Source organism: Vipera berus (assembly GCF_964194415.1).
Source record: "Vipera berus genome assembly, chromosome: 8".
Classification (NCBI taxonomy): Eukaryota; Metazoa; Chordata; class Lepidosauria; order Squamata; family Viperidae; genus Vipera; species Vipera berus.
This window is the reverse complement of record NC_138211.1, coordinates 25031262-25053094: the sequence shown is the minus strand read 5'-3', so window position 1 is coordinate 25053094 and position 21833 is coordinate 25031262. Positions and strand designations below refer to the sequence as shown.

Genomic DNA, 21833 nt, shown 5'->3' with positions numbered 1-21833 from the left:
GAGACCTGCCGAAGTTTGGGGAGGTTTGGGGAGGTGCGCGCGCACCTCCCCAAACCTCCCCAAACGTCGGCAGGTCTCCGGACCTCCGCGCCTTGCCTGCCTGCTTCTTTCCGCAGCGGAAAGAAGCAGGCAGGCAGGGCGCGGAGGAACGGAGACCTGCCGACGTTTGGGGAGGTTTGGGCGCCTCCCCAAACCTCGGCAGGTCTCCGTTCCTCCGCGCAGACCTGCCGACGTTTGGGGAGGTTTGGGCGCCTCCCCAAACCTCGGCAGGTCTCCGTTCCTCCTGCCGACCTTTGGGGAGGTTTGGGCGCCTCCCCAAACCTCCCCAAACCTCGGCAGGTCTCCGTTCCTCCTGCCGACCTTTGGGGAGGTTTGGGCGCCTCCCCAAACCTCCCCAAACCTCGGCAGGTCTCCGTTCCTCCTGACGACGTTTGGGGAGGTTTGGGCGCCTCCCCAAACCTCGGCAGGTCTCCGTTCCTCCGCGCAGACCTGCCGACGTTTGGGGAGGTTTGGGCGCCTCCCCAAACCTCCCCAAACCTCGGCAGGTCTCCGTTCCTGTTTGGGGAGGTTTGGGCGCCTCCCCAAACCTCCCCAAACCTCAGCAGGTCTCCGTTCCTCCGCGCAGACCTGCCGACGTTTGGGGAGGTTTGGGCGCCTCCCCAAACCTCCCCAAACCTCGGCAGGTCTCCGTTCCTGTTTGGGGAGGTTTGGGCGCCTCCCCAAACCTCCCCAAACCTCGGCAGGTCTCCGTTCCTGTTTGGGGAGGTTTGGGCGCCTCCCCAAACCTCCCCAAACCTCGGCAGGTCTCCGTTCCTCCGCGCAGACCTGCCGACGTTTGGGGAGGTTTGGGCGCCTCCCCAAACCTCCCCAAACCTCGGCAGGTCTCCGTTCCTCCGCGCAGACCTGCCGACGTTTGGGGAGGTTTGGGCGCCTCCCCAAACCTCCCCAAACCTCGGCAGGTCTCCGTTCTTCCTGCCGACCTTTGGGGAGGTTTGGGCGCCTCCCCAAACCTCCCCAAACCTCGGCAGGTCTCCGTTCCTCCGCGCAGACCTGCCGACGTTTGGGGAGGTTTGGGCGCCTCCCCAAACCTCCCCAAACCTCGGCAGGTCTCCGTTCCTGTTTGGGGAGGTTTGGGCGCCTCCCCAAACCTCCCCAAACCTCGGCAGGTCTCCGTTCCTCCGCGCAGACCTGCCGACGTTTGGGGAGGTTTGGGCGCCTCCCCAAACCTCCCCAAACCTCGGCTGGTCTCCGTTCTTCCTGCCGACCTTTGGGGAGGTTTGGGCGCCTCCCCAAACCTCCCCAAACCTCGGCAGGTCTCCGTTCCTCCTGCCGACCTTTGGGGAGGTTTGGGCGCCTCCCCAAACGTCGGCAGGTCTGCGCGGAGGAACGGAGACCTGCCGAGGTTTGGGGAGGTTTGGGGAGGCGCCCAAACCTCCCCAAACGTCGGCAGGTCTGCGCGGAGGAACGGAGACCTGCCGAGGTTTGGGGAGGTTTGGGGAGGCGCCCAAACCTCCCCAAACAGGAACGGAGACCTGCCGAGGTTTGGGGAGGTTTGGGGAGGCGCCCAAACCTCCCCAAACGTTGGCAGGTCTGCGCGGAGGAACGGAGACCTGCCGAGGTTTGGGGAGGTTTGGGGAGGCGCCCAAACCTCCCCAAACGTTGGCAGGTCTGCGCGGAGGAACGGAGACCTGCCGAGGTTTGGGGAGGTTTGGGGAGGCGCCCAAACCTCCCCAAACGTCGGCAGGTCTGCGCGGAGGAACGGAGACCTGCCGAGGTTTGGGGAGGTTTGGGGAGGCGCCCAAACCTCCCCAAACACGAACGGAGACCTGCCGAGGTTTGGGGAGGTTTGGGGAGGCGCCCAAACCTCCCCAAACGTCGGCAGGTCTGCGCGGAGGAACGGAGACCTGCCGAGGTTTGGGGAGGTTTGGGGAGGCGCCCAAACCTCCCCAAACGTTGGCAGGTCTGCGCGGAGGAACGGAGACCTGCCGAGGTTTGGGGAGGTTTGGGGAGGCGCCCAAACCTCCCCAAAGGTCGGCAGGAGGAACGGAGACCTGCCGAGGTTTGGGGAGGTTTGGGGAGGCGCCCAAACCTCCCCAAAGGTCGGCAGGAGGAACGGAGACCTGCCGAGGTTTGGGGAGGTTTGGGGAGGCGCCCAAACCTCCCCAAAGGTCGGCAGGAGGAACGGAGACCTGCCGAGGTTTGGGGAGGCGCCCAAACCTCCCCAAAGGTCGGCAGGAGGAACGGAGACCTGCCGAGGTTTGGGGAGGCGCCCAAACCTCCCCAAAGGTCGGCAGGTCTGCGCGGAGGAACGGAGACCTGCAGAGGTTTGGGGAGGCGCCCAAACCTCCCCAAAGGTCGGCAGGAGGAACGGAGACCTGCCGAGGTTTGGGGAGGTTTGGGGAGGCGCCCAAACCTCCCCAAAGGTCGGCAGGAGGAACGGAGACCTGCCGAGGTTTGGGGAGGTTTGGGGAGGCGCCCAAACCTCCCCAAAGGTCGGCAGGAGGAACGGAGACCTGCCGAGGTTTGGGGAGGTTTGGGGAGGCGCCCAAACCTCCCCAAAGGTCGGCAGGAGGAACGGAGACCTGCCGAGGTTTGGGGAGGTTTGGGGAGGCGCCCAAACCTCCCCAAAGGTCGGCAGGAGGAACGGAGACCTGCCGAGGTTTGGGGAGGCGCCCAAACCTCCCCAAAGGTCGGCAGGTCTGCGCGGAGGAACGGAGACCTGCCGAGGTTTGGGGAGGCGCCCAAACCTCCCCAAAGGTCGGCAGGAGGAACGGAGACCTGCCGAGGTTTGGGGAGGTTTGGGGAGGCGCCCAAACCTCCCCAAAGGTCGGCAGGAGGAACGGAGACCTGCCGAGGTTTGGGGAGGTTTGGGGAGGCGCCCAAACCTCCCCAAAGGTCGGCAGGAGGAACGGAGACCTGCCGAGGTTTGGGGAGGCGCCCAAACCTCCCCAAAGGTCGGCAGGTCTGCGCGGAGGAATGGAGACCTGCAGAGGTTTGGGGAGGCGCCCAAACCTCCCCAAAGGTCGGCAGGAGGAACGGAGACCTGCCGAGGTTTGGGGAGGTTTGGGGAGGCGCCCAAACCTCCCCAAAGGTCGGCAGGAGGAACGGAGACCTGCCGAGGTTTGGGGAGGCGCCCAAACCTCCCCAAAGGTCGGCAGGTCTGCGCGGAGGAACGGAGACCTGCCGAGGTTTGGGGAGGCGCCCAAACCTCCCCAAAGGTCGGCAGGAGGAACGGAGACCTGCCGAGGTTTGGGGAGGTTTGGGGAGGCGCCCAAACCTCCCCAAAGGTCGGCAGGAGGAACGGAGACCTGCCGAGGTTTGGGGAGGTTTGGGGAGGCGCCCAAACCTCCCCAAAGGTCGGCAGGAGGAACGGAGACCTGCCGAGGTTTGGGGAGGCGCCCAAACCTCCCCAAAGGTCGGCAGGTCTGCGCGGAGGAACGGAGACCTGCAGAGGTTTGGGGAGGCGCCCAAACCTCCCCAAAGGTCGGCAGGAGGAACGGAGACCTGCCGAGGTTTGGGGAGGTTTGGGGAGGCGCCCAAACCTCCCCAAAGGTCGGCAGGAGGAACGGAGACCTGCCGAGGTTTGGGGAGGCGCCCAAACCTCCCCAAAGGTCGGCAGGAGGAACGGAGACCTGCCGAGGTTTGGGGAGGTTTGGGGAGGCGCCCAAACCTCCCCAAAGGTCGGCAGGAGGAACGGAGACCTGCCGAGGTTTGGGGAGGTTTGGGGAGGCGCCCAAACCTCCCCAAAGGTCGGCAGGAGGAACGGAGACCTGCCGAGGTTTGGGGAGGCGCCCAAACCTCCCCAAAGGTCGGCAGGTCTGCGCGGAGGAACGGAGACCTGCCGAGGTTTGGGGAGGCGCCCAAACCTCCCCAAAGGTCGGCAGGAGGAACGGAGACCTGCCGAGGTTTGGGGAGGTTTGGGGAGGCGCCCAAACCTCCCCAAAGGTCGGCAGGAGGAACGGAGACCTGCCGAGGTTTGGGGAGGTTTGGGGAGGCGCCCAAACCTCCCCAAAGGTCGGCAGGAGGAACGGAGACCTGCCGAGGTTTGGGGAGGTTTGGGGAGGCGCCCAAACCTCCCCAAAGGTCGGCAGGAGGAACGGAGACCTGCCGACGTTTGGGGAGGTTTGGGGAGGTGCGCGCGATCCTGGAAGCACCGAAGCCTCGGCCGCGCGCAAGTCCTCGGTAAGCTCCGGGCGGTCACTTGCTTCGCGTCTCCTGAGGGAAGGGGGGGCGACTGGAGCGGGTGTGTTTCCTCGCCTGCTGGGCGCCGCGATTTGCCCGGGGAACGCGCGGGCCCCGAATGGCAGCGTGGAGCGAGGAAGCGGACAGCCAGGGCTTCCCCGAGAGCCGCGGCCACACAGGGTATTCCTGTGTATTCAGGCTTGCAAAATGGCGGATCGAGCCTCTGCTGGTGGCAGAGGCTTGCAGAACGGCGGATCGGCTTATACTCGAGTCAATAACTTTTTCCAGTTTTGGGGGGTGAAATTGGGGGTCTCGGCTTATACTCGAGTCGGCTTATACTCAAGTATATACGGTATTCAGATCAGAAATATCCTTAGTTCTCATTGCAGGCACCACATGTTTGTTTGCTCTTATTTTATTCTATAAATAAAGTAGCATTGGATCAACAGGAAGATGCCCAAATCTGGTACCACACAGAGGTGGTGTCAGCTTCTGTTCAACTACTAGGGATTCATTGAAACATATGATTTGACTCAACTCTGTGTGTAACTGTACATGCATGCACACAAATCCATCCATCACGCTATTCTGCAAAGGTCAGAAAGGGTAGGAAACCACCAGCTGGGCCCATAGAAATCAAACTGGAAGGAAGCTGAAAGTAGGTGTACCAGCGGAAGCACCCGGACAGAGGAAGGAGAGGGTTTATTGAGCGGAGAAGCAGCGGCCAAACAGAAGAGCTTCCAGCAGCAAAAGCAATTCAGGCTGGATCACATCTTGTGACTCTAGGAAAAGGAAAGCAAAACACCAGGAGAACAAGAAGAAAGGCTGCTCTCCGCTGGCTTCTGCAGGACGGGGATGGGTCAAATATGCAGGAGGGAAAGCATCTCTCCCATGACCACCAGAAGCCTTTGCTCACAGCCAGCAGCCTTTGGACCATGTGGCAACGGAGACATTCATCCATTTCCAGGAAGTCAAGATCTGCTCTTATCCCAGAAAACAACTCTCAAAGAAACCAACCGGCGCCACAGACTGGATGCTGATTTATTGCTAGCCCTTGGAGAGGAGGGAATTCAGCTCCCCAGAAAAGGAAATATTAAAAGGGCAGAAAAATATATTTCCTAAAAAGAAATTGAAGAAGCAGGAAGGCGTGCCCAGTTTGCTTAATAGCCCTAGCTCTCCCCACCCCCCAGCAGAAAACCAGTTCTATAGACATGCAAATGTGAACCATCAAGAAGGTTGGAGCTAGAAGCTTAGGAAGACAAAGGCCTAACATCTACCTATTCCAGCCCCAGGAAAGCAGGATAGGACCTTTGGACATAATAGGTAGGACATACCCACAACCATCAAGAATACCAGAAAGACTCAGGACAGAATACATGACACAGGAAATACAAAGCCTGAAACAGGAAATAACCAAACAATAGAGTCCAGGGGGTATAAAACCCACGCCCCACACGTGCTCAGTCCTTTTTCTGTTGGATCCATCTTTCTGTCTGGCTTTCCTCTGTAATAAACTGTCACCTTCTCCCTCAAGCAGTCTCCATGTTGTTTATCCCCGGCTTGGATGGAACCATGATGAAGACTTTTCTTCCAGCAGAAAAGAAACCCTGAACACTCTACGTATATCAGGGGTGTCAAACTCAATTTCATTGAGGGCCGCATCAGCATTGCTGATGGCGGACGTGCGGGCGGTCGTGTGAGGTTGAGCTCTGCATGTCCGAGAAGATAGGCATCTTAGGAGCCCCTCAGGGTTTTTTCTTTTATGCCCTGGGTTGGGGGAAGTGTGGCAGCGATGAGTTTGGCAGTTGGTTAGGTCTTCTGCTAGCTTGGCCGGCGTTCCGCTGGGCTGTCTGTTTGCTGCCTGCCGAGCTGGTTGTTGCGGAGTTTCCTGCTATGTCGGGCAGTCCTTTCGGCTTCTTTGGCGGCGTTTGGAGTTCCCGGCGGCCGCGGTGTTTCGGCGGCGACGACGGAGCTGTTTGCGAGCTGCTTTGGCCCGTTTTTTTTTCAATCGGTCTGCCTCTGCCTTTGCCTGTATCGACGACGCTTTTGGTCCATCTTAATGGCGACGACGACGGTGGCGGCGTTGTTTCCGGGCCGTTTTCGGGCCACTTCATCATCGACTGCTGTGGTCTGGCCTGCTTCTGCCGGACCGTTTGTCCCGCTACCGCCTGGGCCTTTTGGGCCCGCTTTCCATCGGCGGTGGCGGTGGCTTTCCCCGGATTGTTTGCAGCTTTGGCGGCGTTCCGGTGGTAACGGTGATGGCGGCGGCGGCGGCCATAGCGGCCCAGCGGCAGCGGCTCCGATGACTCAGCGATGGCGTTATGGCCGGTTCGCCGGTTCCCCGGTTGGTTCTGCATGTCCCAGATGGGTTGGCACCCCCATTGTTCCTGATGGCCCCGAAGGTTCCTGGGCTAGCCGGTGGACCCCGGTGGAGCCCAGTGGAGCCTTGTGGACCTGGGTCATTCCGAAGGACCCTGGAAGACCGGCGCTCCCCAACACACTTGTTGTGATCTGGTTGGTGTCTCGGGATTTCGAGGGGGCTCCGGGGAACTTAATGGACCTGGGGGAGTCAATCTTTGTCGACCACAGTCTGGAAGGCCCTAATAATTATAGAACTGAGGGCCCATGGAGTGGTGGTCAGTTACTACCTCTAGGAATGGCGGAACAACGGGGGACTTGGCCGTTAGCAGACTTGACTATGATGGTTTGTTATCTGGTTCTATTTCTGCCTTTACAATCGACTGTGCATTGCCCTTTACACTATACCCCCAAAGGACTCAGAGAACTCTGGGTATTAGCCATCGTGAGAGGATGGCTTGAACTTACATCTGCTGCCCCTAGAGGTGAGAGCTCTATGGGGCATGCTATACCCAGAGCGGTTGTTCCAGACTACCTTCCCCCTGAGAACTGGCTCTGCGGCCGTCGTGAGAGGACGGTGGTAGGCCTGCCCGGGGGGTTTATCCAGCTGAGTGGCAGCGGCTGGACGGAGGCCTGGGACACTTATCTATCCTCTGAACAGATCCTCCTCATGGACTATTATCTATGGACTGCCTGCGATCCGGACTGCTTTTTATGCCTTCCTTTAAATATTCCTCCACGGACTTGTTCGCCCTCAGGGGTGCTCCCCCTTCCTGGGTGCGACCCGCCTTTCTAGCCGATTATAACCTCGAGGAAGGGCCCATTTATTGGGACCCTGAGAGTTGGCTGGGCACGGGTAGGGGCCTTCGACGTAGACCTAACAAGAGGCCCCTGATTATTTTTTTGTCTAAATTTTTTAGGGGGTTAGGGAGGCGGGAGGGTTCTTTTGGTTGTTTGGACAAGGGGGGCGATCCAACAACCTCTGTTCTGGCTAGTGCCGATGTAGATCGCAGGGGGGGGAGCGGGGGTCGGTTACCTCCGGGGCTCCAGGGCTGGTCGTGGGGCTACCTATTCCCACGACATCAGGGAATGGCAGCAGATGTAGGAGCAGAGGGCCGTATCGATCTCAGGGAAGGCCTCTCCGCTGCTTACAAGCGGTGGGGCACTCCGACCCTCTGGCTCTCCCCCAAGGTCCCGGGAGTGAGGGTGTGCAGCCTCCCGAGCTCCGGCTGGTGTATTTGAATGCCAGGTCTGTCTCTAATAAGGCTCCTCTCGTCCGCGACTTGGTCGAGGGTGAGCAGGCGGACCTGGCTTGCATCACGGAGACTTGGTTGGGCCCAGAGGGCGGGATTCCTCTGGTTGACCTTTGCCCACCAGGTTTCCGGGTGCTGCACCGGCCTCGGGCTCAGGGTAGGGGTGGGGGTGTGGCTGTTGTTATGAGGGAGACCTTGTGTCCGCGGGAGGCCACCGTTCCCCAGATAGTCGGGTGTGAGTCTCTCTTTCTGAGATGCGGCCCTAGTGCGCAGTTGGGCTTGCTGCTGGTGTACCTTTCGCCTAGTCACGCAGCAGCAGCCCTGCCTGAGCTGCTCGATGTCCTCTCTGGGCTGGTGATTGAGTTCCCGAAACTTATAGTTTTGGGGGACTTCAATCTACCATCGCTGGGAGGATCATCTGAGTTGGCTCGGGAGTTCATGGCTTCCATGACGGCCATGGACCTGACGCAAGTAATTTTGGGACCGACTCATGAGGGAGGCCACACCCTTGACTTAGTTTTCTTATCTGGACGGTGGTTAGATGATCTTGGTGGGGGCTCTCCAATTATTATGCCCCTGTCATGGACCGATCATCATCTCCTGCGGCTGGTCTTCCGTTTTGCCACCCCCCGCCGTGGGTGTATGGAACCAATTAAATGGTACCGCCCCAGACGCTTAATGGATCCCCAGATGTTCCAGGCGGCGCTGGGGTCCCCACCTGCCTCCCTTGCTCACAGCTCGGCAGATGCCTTAGTGGAAGCCTGGGAAAGGACGGCCACTGAGGCTCTTGACCGAGTTGTACCCCTGCGGCCCCTGACCCGGTGCAGATCCCGTCGAGCTCCATGGTTCTCTGCGGAGCTCCGGGAGATGAAGCGTCGGAGACGGGGCCTAGAGAGCGGTTGGAGATCCAGCCGATCCGAATCCGACCGATTGCGACTAAGAGCCCACATTAGGTCTTATCTCGCTGCGATAAGGGAGGCGAGGTCTAACCACTTCGCCACCCTTATCGCGTCCGCAGATAATCGCCCGGCCGCCCTGTTCAGGGTGACTCGCTCCCTCCTAAATCAGGAGGTGAGGGAGGATCCCTTGCAGGGTCGTGCCGAGGAGTTTAACCAGCATCTGTCGGACAAAATCGTTCGGATTCGGACCGGTCTGGACTCTGACTGGGCAGAGTCTGGCGATCAGGACACGGGCGGTCTTGTCGATACCACCTGGGATGAGTTTGATTCTGTGACTCCGGAGGAAGTGGACAGGATCATGGGGAGGCTGAGCACCACCACATGTTTGTTGGACCCGTGCCCTTCCTGGCTGGTCTATGCAGCCCGGGAGAGGACACGCAGCTGGTTCCAGGCAGTTATATCGGCTTCTCTGGGTGAGGGTAGCTTCCCCGTCTTGAAAGAGGCGGTGGTGAGGCCTCTCCTCAAGAAGCCTGCCTTGGACCCAGCTGTATTGAACAACTTTCGTCCTGTCTCCAACCTTCGCTTTCTTGCGAAGGTTGTTGAGAGTGTGGTGGCGCATCAGCTCCCTCTGGTCCTGGATGAAGCGGATTATCTAGACCCGTACCAATCGGGTTTCAGGCCCGGGCACAGCACGGAGACGGCATTGGTCGCGCTGGTGAATGATCTCTGGAGGGCTCGGGACAGGGGATATTCCTCTGTTCTAGTCCTATTAGACCTCTCGGCGGCTTTCGATACCATCGACCATGGTATCTTGCTGCGGCGTCTCAGGGGACTGGGAGTGGGAGGCACAGTCCTACAGTGGTTCTCCTCCTATCTCCAGGGACGTTCGCAGTCGGTGTTGGCAGGAGGGCAGAGGTCGACCGCGAGGTCTCTCGTTTGTGGAGTTCCTCAGGGGTCGGTCCTCTCGCCTCTCCTGTTCAACATCTACATGAAACCGCTGGGTGAGATCATTCGTGGTTTTGGAGTTGGGTATCATCAGTACGCTGATGATACCCAACTTTTCCTTTCGACCCCAAACCACCCCAGTGATGCCCTCAACGTGATGTCCCGTTGCCTGGAGGCGGTTCGGGTCTGGATGGGGAGGAACAGACTTCAACTCAACCCCGACAAGACTGAGTGGCTTTGCATATCTTCATCCCGGGTTTATTCGGACATTCCACCTCTTGCTATGGGGGGTGAACTATTACCCCCCGTAGATAGGGCTCGCAACTTGGGAGTCCTCCTAGATTCACGGCTCACCTTGGAAGACCATATAGGAGCTGTGACTAGGGGGGCTTTCGCCCAGGTTCGCCTGGTGCGCCAGTTGCGGCCCTATCTTAGCCGGGATGATTTATGCACGGTCACTCATGCGCTCGTGGCCTCTCGTCTGGACTACTGCAACGCTCTCTACATGGGGCTGCCCTTGAGGACCACCCGGAAGCTCCAACTGGTACAGAATGCAGCCACGAGAGTTGTGTTGGGAGTCTCCCGATACTCCCACGTTACACCTTTGCTCCGTGAGCTGCATTGGTTGCCAGTTGCCTTCCGGGTGAGATTCAAGGTACTGGTAATGGTGTTCAAAGCCCTCCATGGCATGGGGCCGGAGTACCTTAGGGAACATCTGCTGCCGGCATCAAGCTCCCTGCGCCCTGTGCGTTCCCACAGAGAGGGCCTCCTCAGGGTGCCACCGATCAGAGAATGTCGATTGGTGGCCCCCAGGGGGAGATCCTTCTCTGTGGGCGCTCCGGAGCTGTGGAATCAGTTACCGGTAGAGCTCCAGATGGCGCCCGATCTTCGCTCCTTTCGTCGCGATCTCAAGACGTTTTTGTTTGTACAAGCCGGCCTAGCCTGATGGGGATTGGTGGGGTTTTTTATTTTTTGTATTCTTAATTTTATCTTTGGGGTTTTATAATTGTATATTAATTGTTTTAACTTGGGCAATCATTTAATCTCTTTTTAATGTTTGTATTTGTATTTCACTTTTGCCCTGTGAACCGCCCTGAGTCCTCAGGGAGAAGGGCGGTATAGAAATATTATTAAATTAAATTAAATTAAATTGCGGTTGCCCTCAGGGGGCCGGGTGGGTATGGCCAGGGTGGGCGTGGCCTACTGGGTGGGCGTGGCTAGAGTGCATATGGCCTACTGGGTGGGCGTGGCCAGCTCTACATCGTTGGCATCAAGGGTGCCTATGGGGACCTGGGCAGGAGTGGGACAGATCTGAGGGTCTCTGGCAGAAGGAGGGTCTCTGGGCCAGGGCCAAGGCAGTGGGGGCCGTTCCCTCACTGTTTCCAGGATGGCTTCGCGGGCCTCATGAAACCACTTTGCGGGCTGGATCCGGCCCCCGGGCCTTGTGTTTGACATGTCTGACGTATATGATGGGCAAACTAGTGTTGGGAAGAGGAGCTTCTTTCCTCCTTCAGGGAAGGAAGCCTTCAAACGTTTATCTTCCCAGAGCTTTGAGGCGGTTGTGCCTGGCAGGGAGGGGGCAGGAAGTGCCTTGGTAAACAAATGTCAGCCGCCTTCTAATCCACCACCGCAGCAAGGCTGCCGGAGCTCTCCAGTCTTCACACAACCGATCACAGGAAAGGACAGCAGTTTAATTCCGCTTGAAAGGTCAGTTATTTCAAAGCAAGCAGCAGCAAATGCCTTATTAAAAACAGCACCAATGATCCTGTAAATGCCATCCGTCCCTCACAAGCCTTCTTCTGAAAAAGCAGCAGCCAGCGGGTGGTATTCCCTCTGTCCCCCCCCGTCCCAGGTGCAGCTGCTTTATTAGCGATAATAGTCCTCCTCCTTCCTCCTCCTCCTCCTGGCAGCTTTCAACCACATACTCAATGCTACAAGACGTTCAAGTGGAATAATAATCACACCACTCAGAACACAAGCAACAGCTAATAAATAAATAAATAACATCAACCTAACGATAGCAGATGACCCTTCCCAGAAAAAGACTGTTCACAACGTCAGTGCTGTGACAGGAAAGCACTGCTTTCTAACACACACACACACACACACACACACACACACAATCCCTGACAACAGTGAGGGCTCCCCAAACGCTTATACATTTGGGCTGCGTAAATATTCCATTTGGGATTGGATCCATTTAGATTGGGTTTTTGAATCAAAGCAGCAAATTGATCTGAACCACTGAATCAAACTAGTCATCTCAGGACTGAATTGGAGATCTGTTCTATTAGCACACACGCATTTTTAACAACCAAATTGGTCTGAATTGGACTGGATTGCCAACTGGAATAAAACTGGATCAGACGGGACCCAGTTTGAAGAGCCTGCTGTCGCAGACTCTGGCTGCCCAGCTTGGATAGTTTAGATACAGCCCTGATGGAATCTTTATTCAGCAAGGTGAACTGAGCCAATTTTTAAATTCAGTTGTGGCTGGAAGTGACGGTAACAGAGATGGCGGGTTTTGCCCTTCAAGGTCAAAATAGGCTGGGGCCAGACAGTTTCAAAAATGGCTTCTCCCTATAGATGCCTACTGAAAAACACCATCTTGACAGTGTCTCTTCGTTTCTACACTACTTGAAATCTGCCAGGTGAGCTCTCAAATCTGTCCCTGTCCAAAAGGAGTGGAAGCCCTCCCTCTATGGTAGAACACTTTTAACAAGCAACAATACTGTTTTCCAGAACATTTTTAGAAGCAAAGTTGAAAGGGATCCCAAATATTATCTAGTCCAACCTTCTGTAATGTACAGGGAAACCTATCCTTTCCAGCCTCTGGAGATGGAGAACCCACAGTTTCCATGGTAATGCAGTTTGACTATGGGCAGATCTTACCATCACAATATTTTTCCTTATATTTGAACAAAGGGAAAAGCCCCTTTTAAATGTACATTGCCTAAGTCATGTTAATTTAGAAATGCTAAAAGTAGATTAGACTATTAAAAAATATGCCTTATGTGCTGCAAGCAACATATAGCCACCTTGCTAAGAACCAAACATATAATGTCAACCTGGAGCAAAGTTATTATTCTTTCTGTTAAACTTTCCTTCCACAGAAATTATGAATCAGTCTTGATGTAGCTCAGAAAGGCATTTTTCTAGCAACGGACTCTTGGCAAGGGATGGGTTGCACCTCACGAAAACAGGGAAAAATCTACTCAGAAAAAGACTGGCCCAACTCATCAGGAAGGCTTTGAACTACAACTGAGGTGGGAGGGTGACCAATCTCTGGAATCTCTAGAACCCAAAACCAATCACAAATCCCAAGAAAACAAATCAAACAATGAGGTAGGGAGTGATAAAAAAAGAAAAGAAAAACTCAAACAACAATCAGGAGATACAGGAAACACACCCATGGACAGGCATAGAAGTTTTAAATGCTTATATACCAACGCTCAAAGCTTGGAGAAAAAAAACAGGGTGAACTAGAAGCAATAATATACGAGGGAGGGTATGACATAGTTGGCATAACAGAAACCTGGTGGGACGAAACCCATGAATGGAATGGACTGATGGATGGATACAAATTGTTCAAAAGAAACAGGTCTACAAAAAGAGGAGGGGAACTTGCACTATATGTACATATCTGCAGAAATGCACACGATCAAAGATAAAATCTCTCCAGAATGTATATGGGTCAATATAAAAGAGAAAAAAAGTGACATTACCAGAGGTGATATTACTGGCCACCCAACCAATAGAAGAAATAGATGAACTCTTTGCCGACCAGTTAAACTTATATAGAAAGCATAAAAGGTAAAGGTTCCCCCGCACATGCGTGCTAGTCGTTTCCAACTCTAGGGGCCGGTGCTCATCTCCATTTCAAAGCCGAAGAGCCAGCGCTTGTCCGAGGACGTCTCCATGGTCATGTGGCCGGCATGACTAGAAAGCATACCACAGTAGTTAATAGGAGACTTCAACTATCCAGATATCAACTGGGAGACAGTGACTGGGAGATCAAACAGATTCATAACCAACCTAAACAACAACTTTGTCACCAAAAGGTGGAGGAGGGAACTACATGTAAACTTATAGTGGACTTAATCCTTACACATAGAGAAGAAGAATCGAAATTCTGGAACCTTGGGTGAAAGTGACCACGTCATACTGGAATTTAATATAATGCAAACACTAGCAATAGAAAACAATCCAACCAATGTCCTAAACTTCAAAAGAGATGACTTTAACAAACCTAGAGAAAACCTGGATCTTCAGGATTGGAAGGGATCTTGGAGGTCTTCTAGTCCATTCCCTACCCAGGGCAGGAATGCCCAGAGGCTCTTTGAGCTCCTCCGGGGACGGAGCCCCCGACTTCAGAGGCAGCACATTCCCCGGCTGAAAAGCTCTTGCTGGGGAGGAATTTCTCATTTCCAGTTTGGATCTCCTTCTGCAAAGTTTCCACCCACTGGTTCTCATGCTACCCCGAGGAGTATGGAGAATAAATCCACCCCTCTTCCTTGAGACAGCCCTGTGCGTTTCGGAAGACTGTTGTGATGTCCCCCCTCCACCTGCTTCTCCTTTGACTAAGAAAACACCCACCCAGTTCTTCTGAAGCTTCATGGGATTCAAGACCCCCCCCCCACCATTTTGACTGCTCTTCTCTGCCCCCTTCCAGGCCCTCAACATCCTTCTTCTATTGTGGCCAGCAGAACTGGACACAGTATGTGAGGTGTCGTCTGATCAGTAGAGCACAGAGCAGAACGATAATTCCTGTGACCTTGATACTCCACCTCTGTGAATGCAGTGAAAGACCGCACTGGCTTGTGAACAACTTTAAACCTCACTCCTTGCTCTCTTGGCATATTAGCTCACTCTTCTTTCTCTCTTATTAAATTACAAACTGACCGAACAATAGGGCACACTGTGGATTCTTAATTGCAGCTATTGAACATTGAGTGATTATTTGGTTGCCCTATAACCGTGGTGGCGAACCTATGGCATGGGTGCCACAGGTGGCACACACAGCCCTCTCTGTGTGTATGCGCACCATCGCCCCAGTCCTAGGCCTTCAGCTAGGTTTTATAAAACCTTTTCGCTTTAGGCCTCCGCCATGTGCAAAAAAATAGGTTCACTTAATCAATCAATTTCAACTTCTCACGGGAAAAAAAGATCTCGCAGTTGGAATTGATTTGATTGAACTTTTTAGTCCCTCCCAGTCTGCTGTTACCACTGCAGCCATGCCCACCCAATTGGCCATACCCACCCAATGGGCCATGCCTACCCGGCACCCAACAATACATAAGTGGGCTTTGGGTTGCAGTTTGGGCACTCGGTCTCTTAAAAGGTTTGCCATCACTGCCCTATAAGCTATTAGTCTCAAGAACTATCTAATAAATTGCACATAGTGGTTATTATAGTTTCATTTCTGGAGTTCTAGAATTGATAGGTATGTTTAATGACCCACAGGATTCAGGTCCCTGCAGAATTAGTGCATTTCTGATATGCGCCAGCAAAAAAGCCAGTTTGGCAGCAAAGGTCACCTACAACCCTGCAGGAGTACAGAACTTTAGTCAGTTAAGAATACAGTAGCCTAAATCAATCTGCCTATGAGCATGTGCAGAGCATACTTTTTTATTGTTTGCAACAAGATTTTCGTTCAGATTTAGCAACCACAACTGGGATTGGCTACTCAGTCTTTTAGCCAAGTAATGGACTTACTCTTTACTCTGCTTTACAGATCTGCCATGGTGGTTAAGTGCAAGGATTGATCACAATCTTACTTTTTCATCACCATCCTAATTACAAAAGTTGCTAAATGAATTGCTAGAGGAATAAAAGATGCTCTGTTTTCCCAAATCTAAAATTTAGCCTCTGCCCGGCTTCCTGGGAAGGCTCACAATTGGGATTGATTGAGCCAAGATAAAATCTGCAAATGATTTGGTCCCTTTTGAAATCACACTTTATGAAAATGGAATGTAATTAGTATGAGTATCCCTCTGTCTGCACTTTATACTTCCCTATCAACACATTAGTGTGATCAAGAGCTTCTGGGGGGCATAATAGTTTTAGAGGTCACATGTGCTGAGAGACTTCTGGAACGCCGATCCCCTGCTAAAGCCTCAAGGATTTAAGTTTTAATGTGATTTCAAATGTAACACCAGAATCTAATGTAATAAGGTGGGGAGGGGCAGACAATATCCTGCCCTTGCTCTCTTGGACTCTTCACCCCTTAATGGTTTTACCTGGGAAAGGCCTCTTCCCCTCTCCCCCCCCCCCCCCCCCGTTGGGCAGCCTTGGCTTAGATCAAAGTTCTATAGAATTTTAGAAATTTTGAAATGAAACATCTACATCTGCATTTTTCCAGGGTATTGTTTTAGGTAAAGAAAAATGGAATGGGGAAGAGGGCTGATATATGCAGTAACCAGTTTTAACATCCATTTTTTGCAATGTTTTTAATTTTGATTATAATAAATTAAAGGCAGCGCATAGCACCTCTTCATTTTGGTCTCTTCAGAAAAAGACAGGCAACCCACAGCCCCTCCAAACAAAGAAAACCATACAAATGCACGCATGGACACGTTACAGATATAAAAGGGTTATTAATGTTTGGAAAGAAACCGAGAAAAAGAAGTGAAAAAGTCACAGAACCATACAAAACTTTCCCCAAGTCTGACTTTCTGAATCTGCATTAATACCAGATTCAACTTTTCTGCTGCTACCGTATTTGTTATTTTCATGGCTTTCTGAAAACAAAAAATTTGCCCGCAAGGTGTGCAAACCCCTTTGAGACTGAACCATTTCAAATGTGTAACGTCCTGATTTGAAACGGCCTCTTTTGATTATTTTGAAGTTTGCAAGCAAGAAACAGGTTTTTGAACTCAGAGTTGATTTGTGCGCAGGGCACTTCAACCTAATGAAAACTTGGGTCAAACATGAAACAAACATTTCAAAATTGAAATTGTTCAAATATGAAGGATTTGTGAGGATTTGTTGGGTGTAATTGGAAACATCAATCAATTTCTTTGACATTTTAATTTTATATAGCATTTCAAAATAAGGAAACACCCTAAACCCTTCCACAGGTGGCTTTCCAACTTTTTTCTAGCCCTTCCCACATCCACCTATGACTCCAACCTGTCCAGTGTGGTGCAGCCAACCCAGGGGAGCACACTGCAACAGGGGCACCGTGTCAAGCCACCTTAAGAGTCCCCACTGTGGGGGTCCGGTGTTAGCAAAACCCAACCCTGAGGGAGGAGGGGGAGGAAAGTCTTGCTAGTCTCTGGGAGCTGGCTAGTATCCCCTTTTCCAACTAACAAAATTTTAATAAGTTTCAATACAAGTTATTAAATGGCCTAAACTTTGGTGAACTACAGCTGATGTCACCAGATGCAGGGAACGGCTAAACTGAAGTAAGAATTTTGCCACTCCATGCAGCCAAGGAAGTAGCCTGCATCTCACAAGGGGCATGGATTCCAATAAAATGTGCAGGCTGGAAAAGGGGATACCAGACTTCCTTTGATGTTTGACACTGACTGAAATACGGCTGTGGCAGCTTTCCATTCTCTTCCATTGGAGGAATCCAGCTGCACATTGTCTTGCACCTAGTGTACCCTCTCAAACAACCTCAAGGATTTCAATGCCTTTCCTTTCCCACTCTCGGACTTTGCAATTGATACTGGAGCAAGACTCAGCTCCAGACCCTCACAGAAGCTGTAGGAGATGCTGGGCAACAGGGATGGGGAGCCTCCACAGTGGTTGCAGATGCCTCTCTGGGCTAGAAAGTATCTATTGGGCCATAAATGTCCCCTCTGTGGTACAGTCTTAGAGCAAAGCCTGTCTCCCTCCTGCCATCATTCTGCAAACTCCTATGATGTGCAACCCAACCTGGTTCCCTCTAAATGAATCATAGAGTCATTGGGCTGGAAGGGACCTTGGAGGTGTTCTAATCCAACCCCCTCCTCAAGGCAGGAGTTTTATGCCATCCAAGTCAATTAGTTGTCCAGTCTATTTTTGAAAACCTCCAGGGATGGAGCATCCACAACATAGGAGGAAGATTAATTTTTTCTCTGTCAGAAACTTCCTCCTTATTTCTAAGCTGGATTTCTCTTTAACAAGCTCCCACCCACTGCTTCTTGTCCTGCCCTCTGCCAGAGGGCGCTCTGGAGAATAGGTCGACCCCCTCAAGTAGGGGAAGATAGTTAGGTCCCTCCAATCTTCTTTGATAGGCTAGAGTAGACATACATAGCTCCCTCAAGCATTTCTCATACTATTTAGCCTCCAGCCCCCTAATCATCTTTGTTGCTCTTCTCTGCACACTTTCCAGAGTCTCAACCTCTTTTTTGTATTGTGGGGACCAGAACTGGACATAGGATTCCAAGTGTGGCCTCACAGTATAACTTATTTATTTTATTTTATTTTATTTTAATCCCATTTATATCCCGCCCTTCTCCGAAGACTCAGGGCGGCTTACAAATTAAGCACAAACCAATGTGCTTAGCAATATTGTTGTTATTGTTGTTTTGATGCTATCCCTCTGTTGATACAGCTAGGATCGCATCATCTGCTGTAGCACACCCTGGCCTCATACTTTAGCGGTCCACTAGGACACCTAGATCCCTCTCACAGTAACTACTGTTGACCCAGGTACCACCTATTCTATACCTATGGCTTTGGTTTTTCCTGCTTACGTTTCTCACCACTGACTCTTGTTGGATAGACCCCAATGCTCGAGTCTGTTAAGATCCATCTGAATCATGAGTTTATCTTCCAAAATATTAGTAATTCCCCCCAGCTTTGTGTGGTTTGCAAATTTGATGAGTTCCCCTTGTATCCCGTCTAGATAATTTACGAAGAAGTAAAAGAGTCTTGGGCTTAAGACAGAGCCTTGAAATAATGGTTTGTAATGGACTGGTTCCCTCTGACTACAAAAGGCAAGTGGACATTATAGGAAGTGTAGCCTAGTTTATCCAGAGGCTACTAGGTTGGGGAATGTCAGTGCATCTTTTCATCCTCATTTGCCTCTGACATTCTCTTCTAACTGCTGGACTTCTGAGTTACATGGAACGGGTCTAGTCTAGTTGAGAGTACCCGAGTTGCTTGTTTTGCCCAAGCCCCAATGTCCAAATGCTGCCCAGAAAAGTGACCACAGCGAGTCTCCTTTGGCTTTCAGTCACGCGACTAGAAGAAAAACGTCCTCTTCTTATATATTGATGCAAAATTACCTTATGTTGTTGAGCATTTAAAATGCTGACAACATGACTACAGTAAGACAACAGTGGCTGAAGGCTAGCAGCTGATCTATAAAGATTCTATTAACGGTGAAGACAGACACACATCCCAAGGGGCCCGCAGGTATGCAGGGACACCAGATAGCTTTCATCTCCAGCAAAGAAGCACCATCTCTCCCACAATACTGGGTCTCCTTGATGATGTCTTATCAGTGGACAGATGGACACATTGCAACAATAAAGTATTTTGATGCCCCCACACTGAAAATAACTACCGGACTGATCCAATGGGCATAATGTGCCCATTGCACACTAATACACCCCCCAAAAAAACAAAATCAGTGTACCATTCTATTCAAAGAAAAACCAGAATCTGAACACATAGCCTACGTCCCAAATTCAAAATCAGTTTCAGACATGCTTCTAGCTAATTTGGAAATCTATAGAAAGGGATTCTATTGCCAGCACAGGACTCTCACTGCAGAAAGCCAAATTAAAGCTTGTCTAGCCAATGGCTGCAGAGCTTCTGCTTGTACATGTTTGGCAAGAAAGAGCCCATTTCTCCAGGGGACTGTCCTCACTGTTTGGAGGAAGCATCAGAGCACATGGTAAGACTCACAATGCAGTTCAAAGCTGCTAATGTTTACTCCTAGTTAGCTTCTTTCTTTTCCTTTCCTTCCCAGTTTGGAAATATCAACTGCAATGCATTTCTATTTTACTGTAATGCTAATTCAGAGAATATCAGAAAACAACAGGATAGATTGGCAAGATCTGGTAACTCTCATGTGTTTCAGTCCCAGAAGATGCAAGCAATCAGCAGTTCTACTGGTACTATGTCTGGTCATGACAAACTGAGCTACTGTGCTGTCCCAAATGTGCTTTTTCCAAAGAACAACTGTTCTTTCTTTCTTTCTTTCTTTCTTTCTTTCTTTCTTTCTTTCTTTCTTTCTTTCTTTCTTTTTCCTTAAAAATGTTTCACTTCTCATCCAAACAGCTTCTTCAGGTCTTCAGCAAAGAAACATTTTCAAAGAAAAAACAAAACAAGAAAGTTTTCCAAAGTGCCCTTTGGAAAAAGCACCTTTGGGACAATCGTGACCTGGATAATTGAGAAACTCCATAACACTGAGCCACTGTGATCTTCTGCCAATCAGAAAGATCTAGCAAATAGCAAAAACATTCACCAAAAATTAAAATTGAACATGGCTGTTTAATACAATTGTCATGGAAAAGGGGTGCCCCCCCTTACAAGCCTAGAACCAAAAAAAGAAATGAATAAGCCCTTCTTTCTATTCTTCTATGCCTAGGTCAGGGGTCGGCAACCTCGGCTCTTTTATGACTCGTGGACTTCAACTCCCAGAATTCCTGAGCCATTCCATAGCTGGCTCAGGAATTCTGGGAGTTGAAGTCCACGAGTCATAAAAGAGCCGAGGTTGCCGACCCCTGGCCTAGGTCAAACTTTAAACCACCAGAATGAAGCCGCCTGCCTGGCTTTGTCGTTGGCCAAAAATAAATCATTATCGGCACATGTTTCGGGTAGAAGCCGACGTACCAGCAGACCGGCTGGGCTCTGCGTCTCTCTCCATATTCACACAGTGTTTTGTTATCTGCTAAGAGCCTCACTTTCTATCTATATTTGACAAGATTCCTTCCTTACGATTGGATGTGGGATGAGGAGGAATGTTGCGACACGCTAAGATAATCAAGAAATTAAAAGACGCTTGCTCCTCGGGAGGAAAGCCATGGCAAATCTAGACAGCACACTAAAAAGCAGAGACATCACCCTGCCAACAATAGTGCGTATAGTCAAGGCTATGGTCTTCCCAGTTCCAATGTATGGCAGTGAAATTTGGACCATAAAAAAGTCTTGAGCACCAAAGAATGGAGGCCTTTGTACTCTGGTGCTGGAGAAGACTCCTGCGAGTCCCTCGGACTGCAAGGCGATCAAACCGGTCAGTCCTAGAGGAGATCAACCCTGACTGCTCTTTAGAAGGCCAGATCCTGAAGCTAAAACTCAAATCCTTTGGCCACCTAATGAGAAGGAAGGACTCACGAGAAGAGCCTAATGGTGGGAAAGGTTGAGGGCAAGAGAAGAAGGGGACGACAGAATGAGGTGGCTGGATGGAGTCACTGAAGCAGGAGGCGCGAGCTTAAATGGACTCCAGAAGATGGTAGAGGACAGGAAGGCCTGGAGGAATGCTGTCCATGGGGTCACGATGGGTCGGACACGACTTCGCAACTAACAACAACAACAAGATAAACGGAAGGCCGGTGCTCAGCGCTTAAGAAAGCCAGGGGCTCAGGCCCCACGGAGACAGAGATTAGGGCGGGAAGGGGCGGGAAGCGGCCGCCGCCCGGGAACGGCGCCCGGGCTCACCACGCGGAGGCGGCGGGCGGGCGGGCGAGGGAGGGAAGAGCGCCGAGGGAGCGGCCGGGGCGCCCGCTCCGCTCCGCTTGCCGGGGAGGTGGCCTACCGAGAAGAAGGTGGAGGACGCCGAGAGCGCGAACTTGACGCAGTAGTAGTAGGGCAGCGAGTCCCGCCAGGCCGGCCCCGCGCCCGCGCCGCCCATGGCTCCGCAGGGCCGCCCAGACGCCGCGCCGCCGCCAGCATGGCCGGCCGAGCACCTGCGCGGGGGGGGGAGGCGGCGGCAGAGGCGTCAGCCGTGCCCGCCGGGCGCGGCGCTTTCTCCGGCGGCCTCCGTCCGCTTCCGCTCGGAAAGCGAAAGCCGCTCAAGGCGCCGTGCGAAGAGCCCGGCCCGGCCCGCCTGGGGAGTCGGCGTGCCGGGAAGCCTCCCCGCCTTCGCTCCCGAGGGGCGCTCCAAGGGCGGCGGGGGGGGCTGCGCCCGTTTGCCGGGCGTTGGGACGCGGAGGGCCAACAGAGGCTCCGTCGCCAGACCCCGACCCCGCCCCGGGAATACTCACCCTGCCGGCCGGTGTCAAGAGAGCCGGCGGCCTTGGGTCGGGAAAGGGTTGCC

General features: G+C 52.6%; 1 protein-coding gene across 3 annotated transcripts in view; it reads right to left on the bottom strand.

The window, feature by feature from the left end:
• The window catches only part of LOC308671611 (tetraspanin-15-like), a 76084-nt gene extending 54388 nt beyond the window's left edge, over positions 1 to 21696 (bottom strand). For all 3 annotated transcript variants that reach the window (XM_081333934.1, XM_081333937.1, XM_081333936.1), the window contains exon 1: positions 21333 to 21696. In XM_081333934.1, the coding sequence (XP_081190060.1) occupies positions 21333 to 21428 (96 nt within the window). In that variant the 5' untranslated portion in view covers positions 21429 to 21696. The remainder of the gene's footprint in view (positions 1 to 21332) is intronic.
• Between the last annotated feature and the right edge of the window lie 137 nt (positions 21697 to 21833).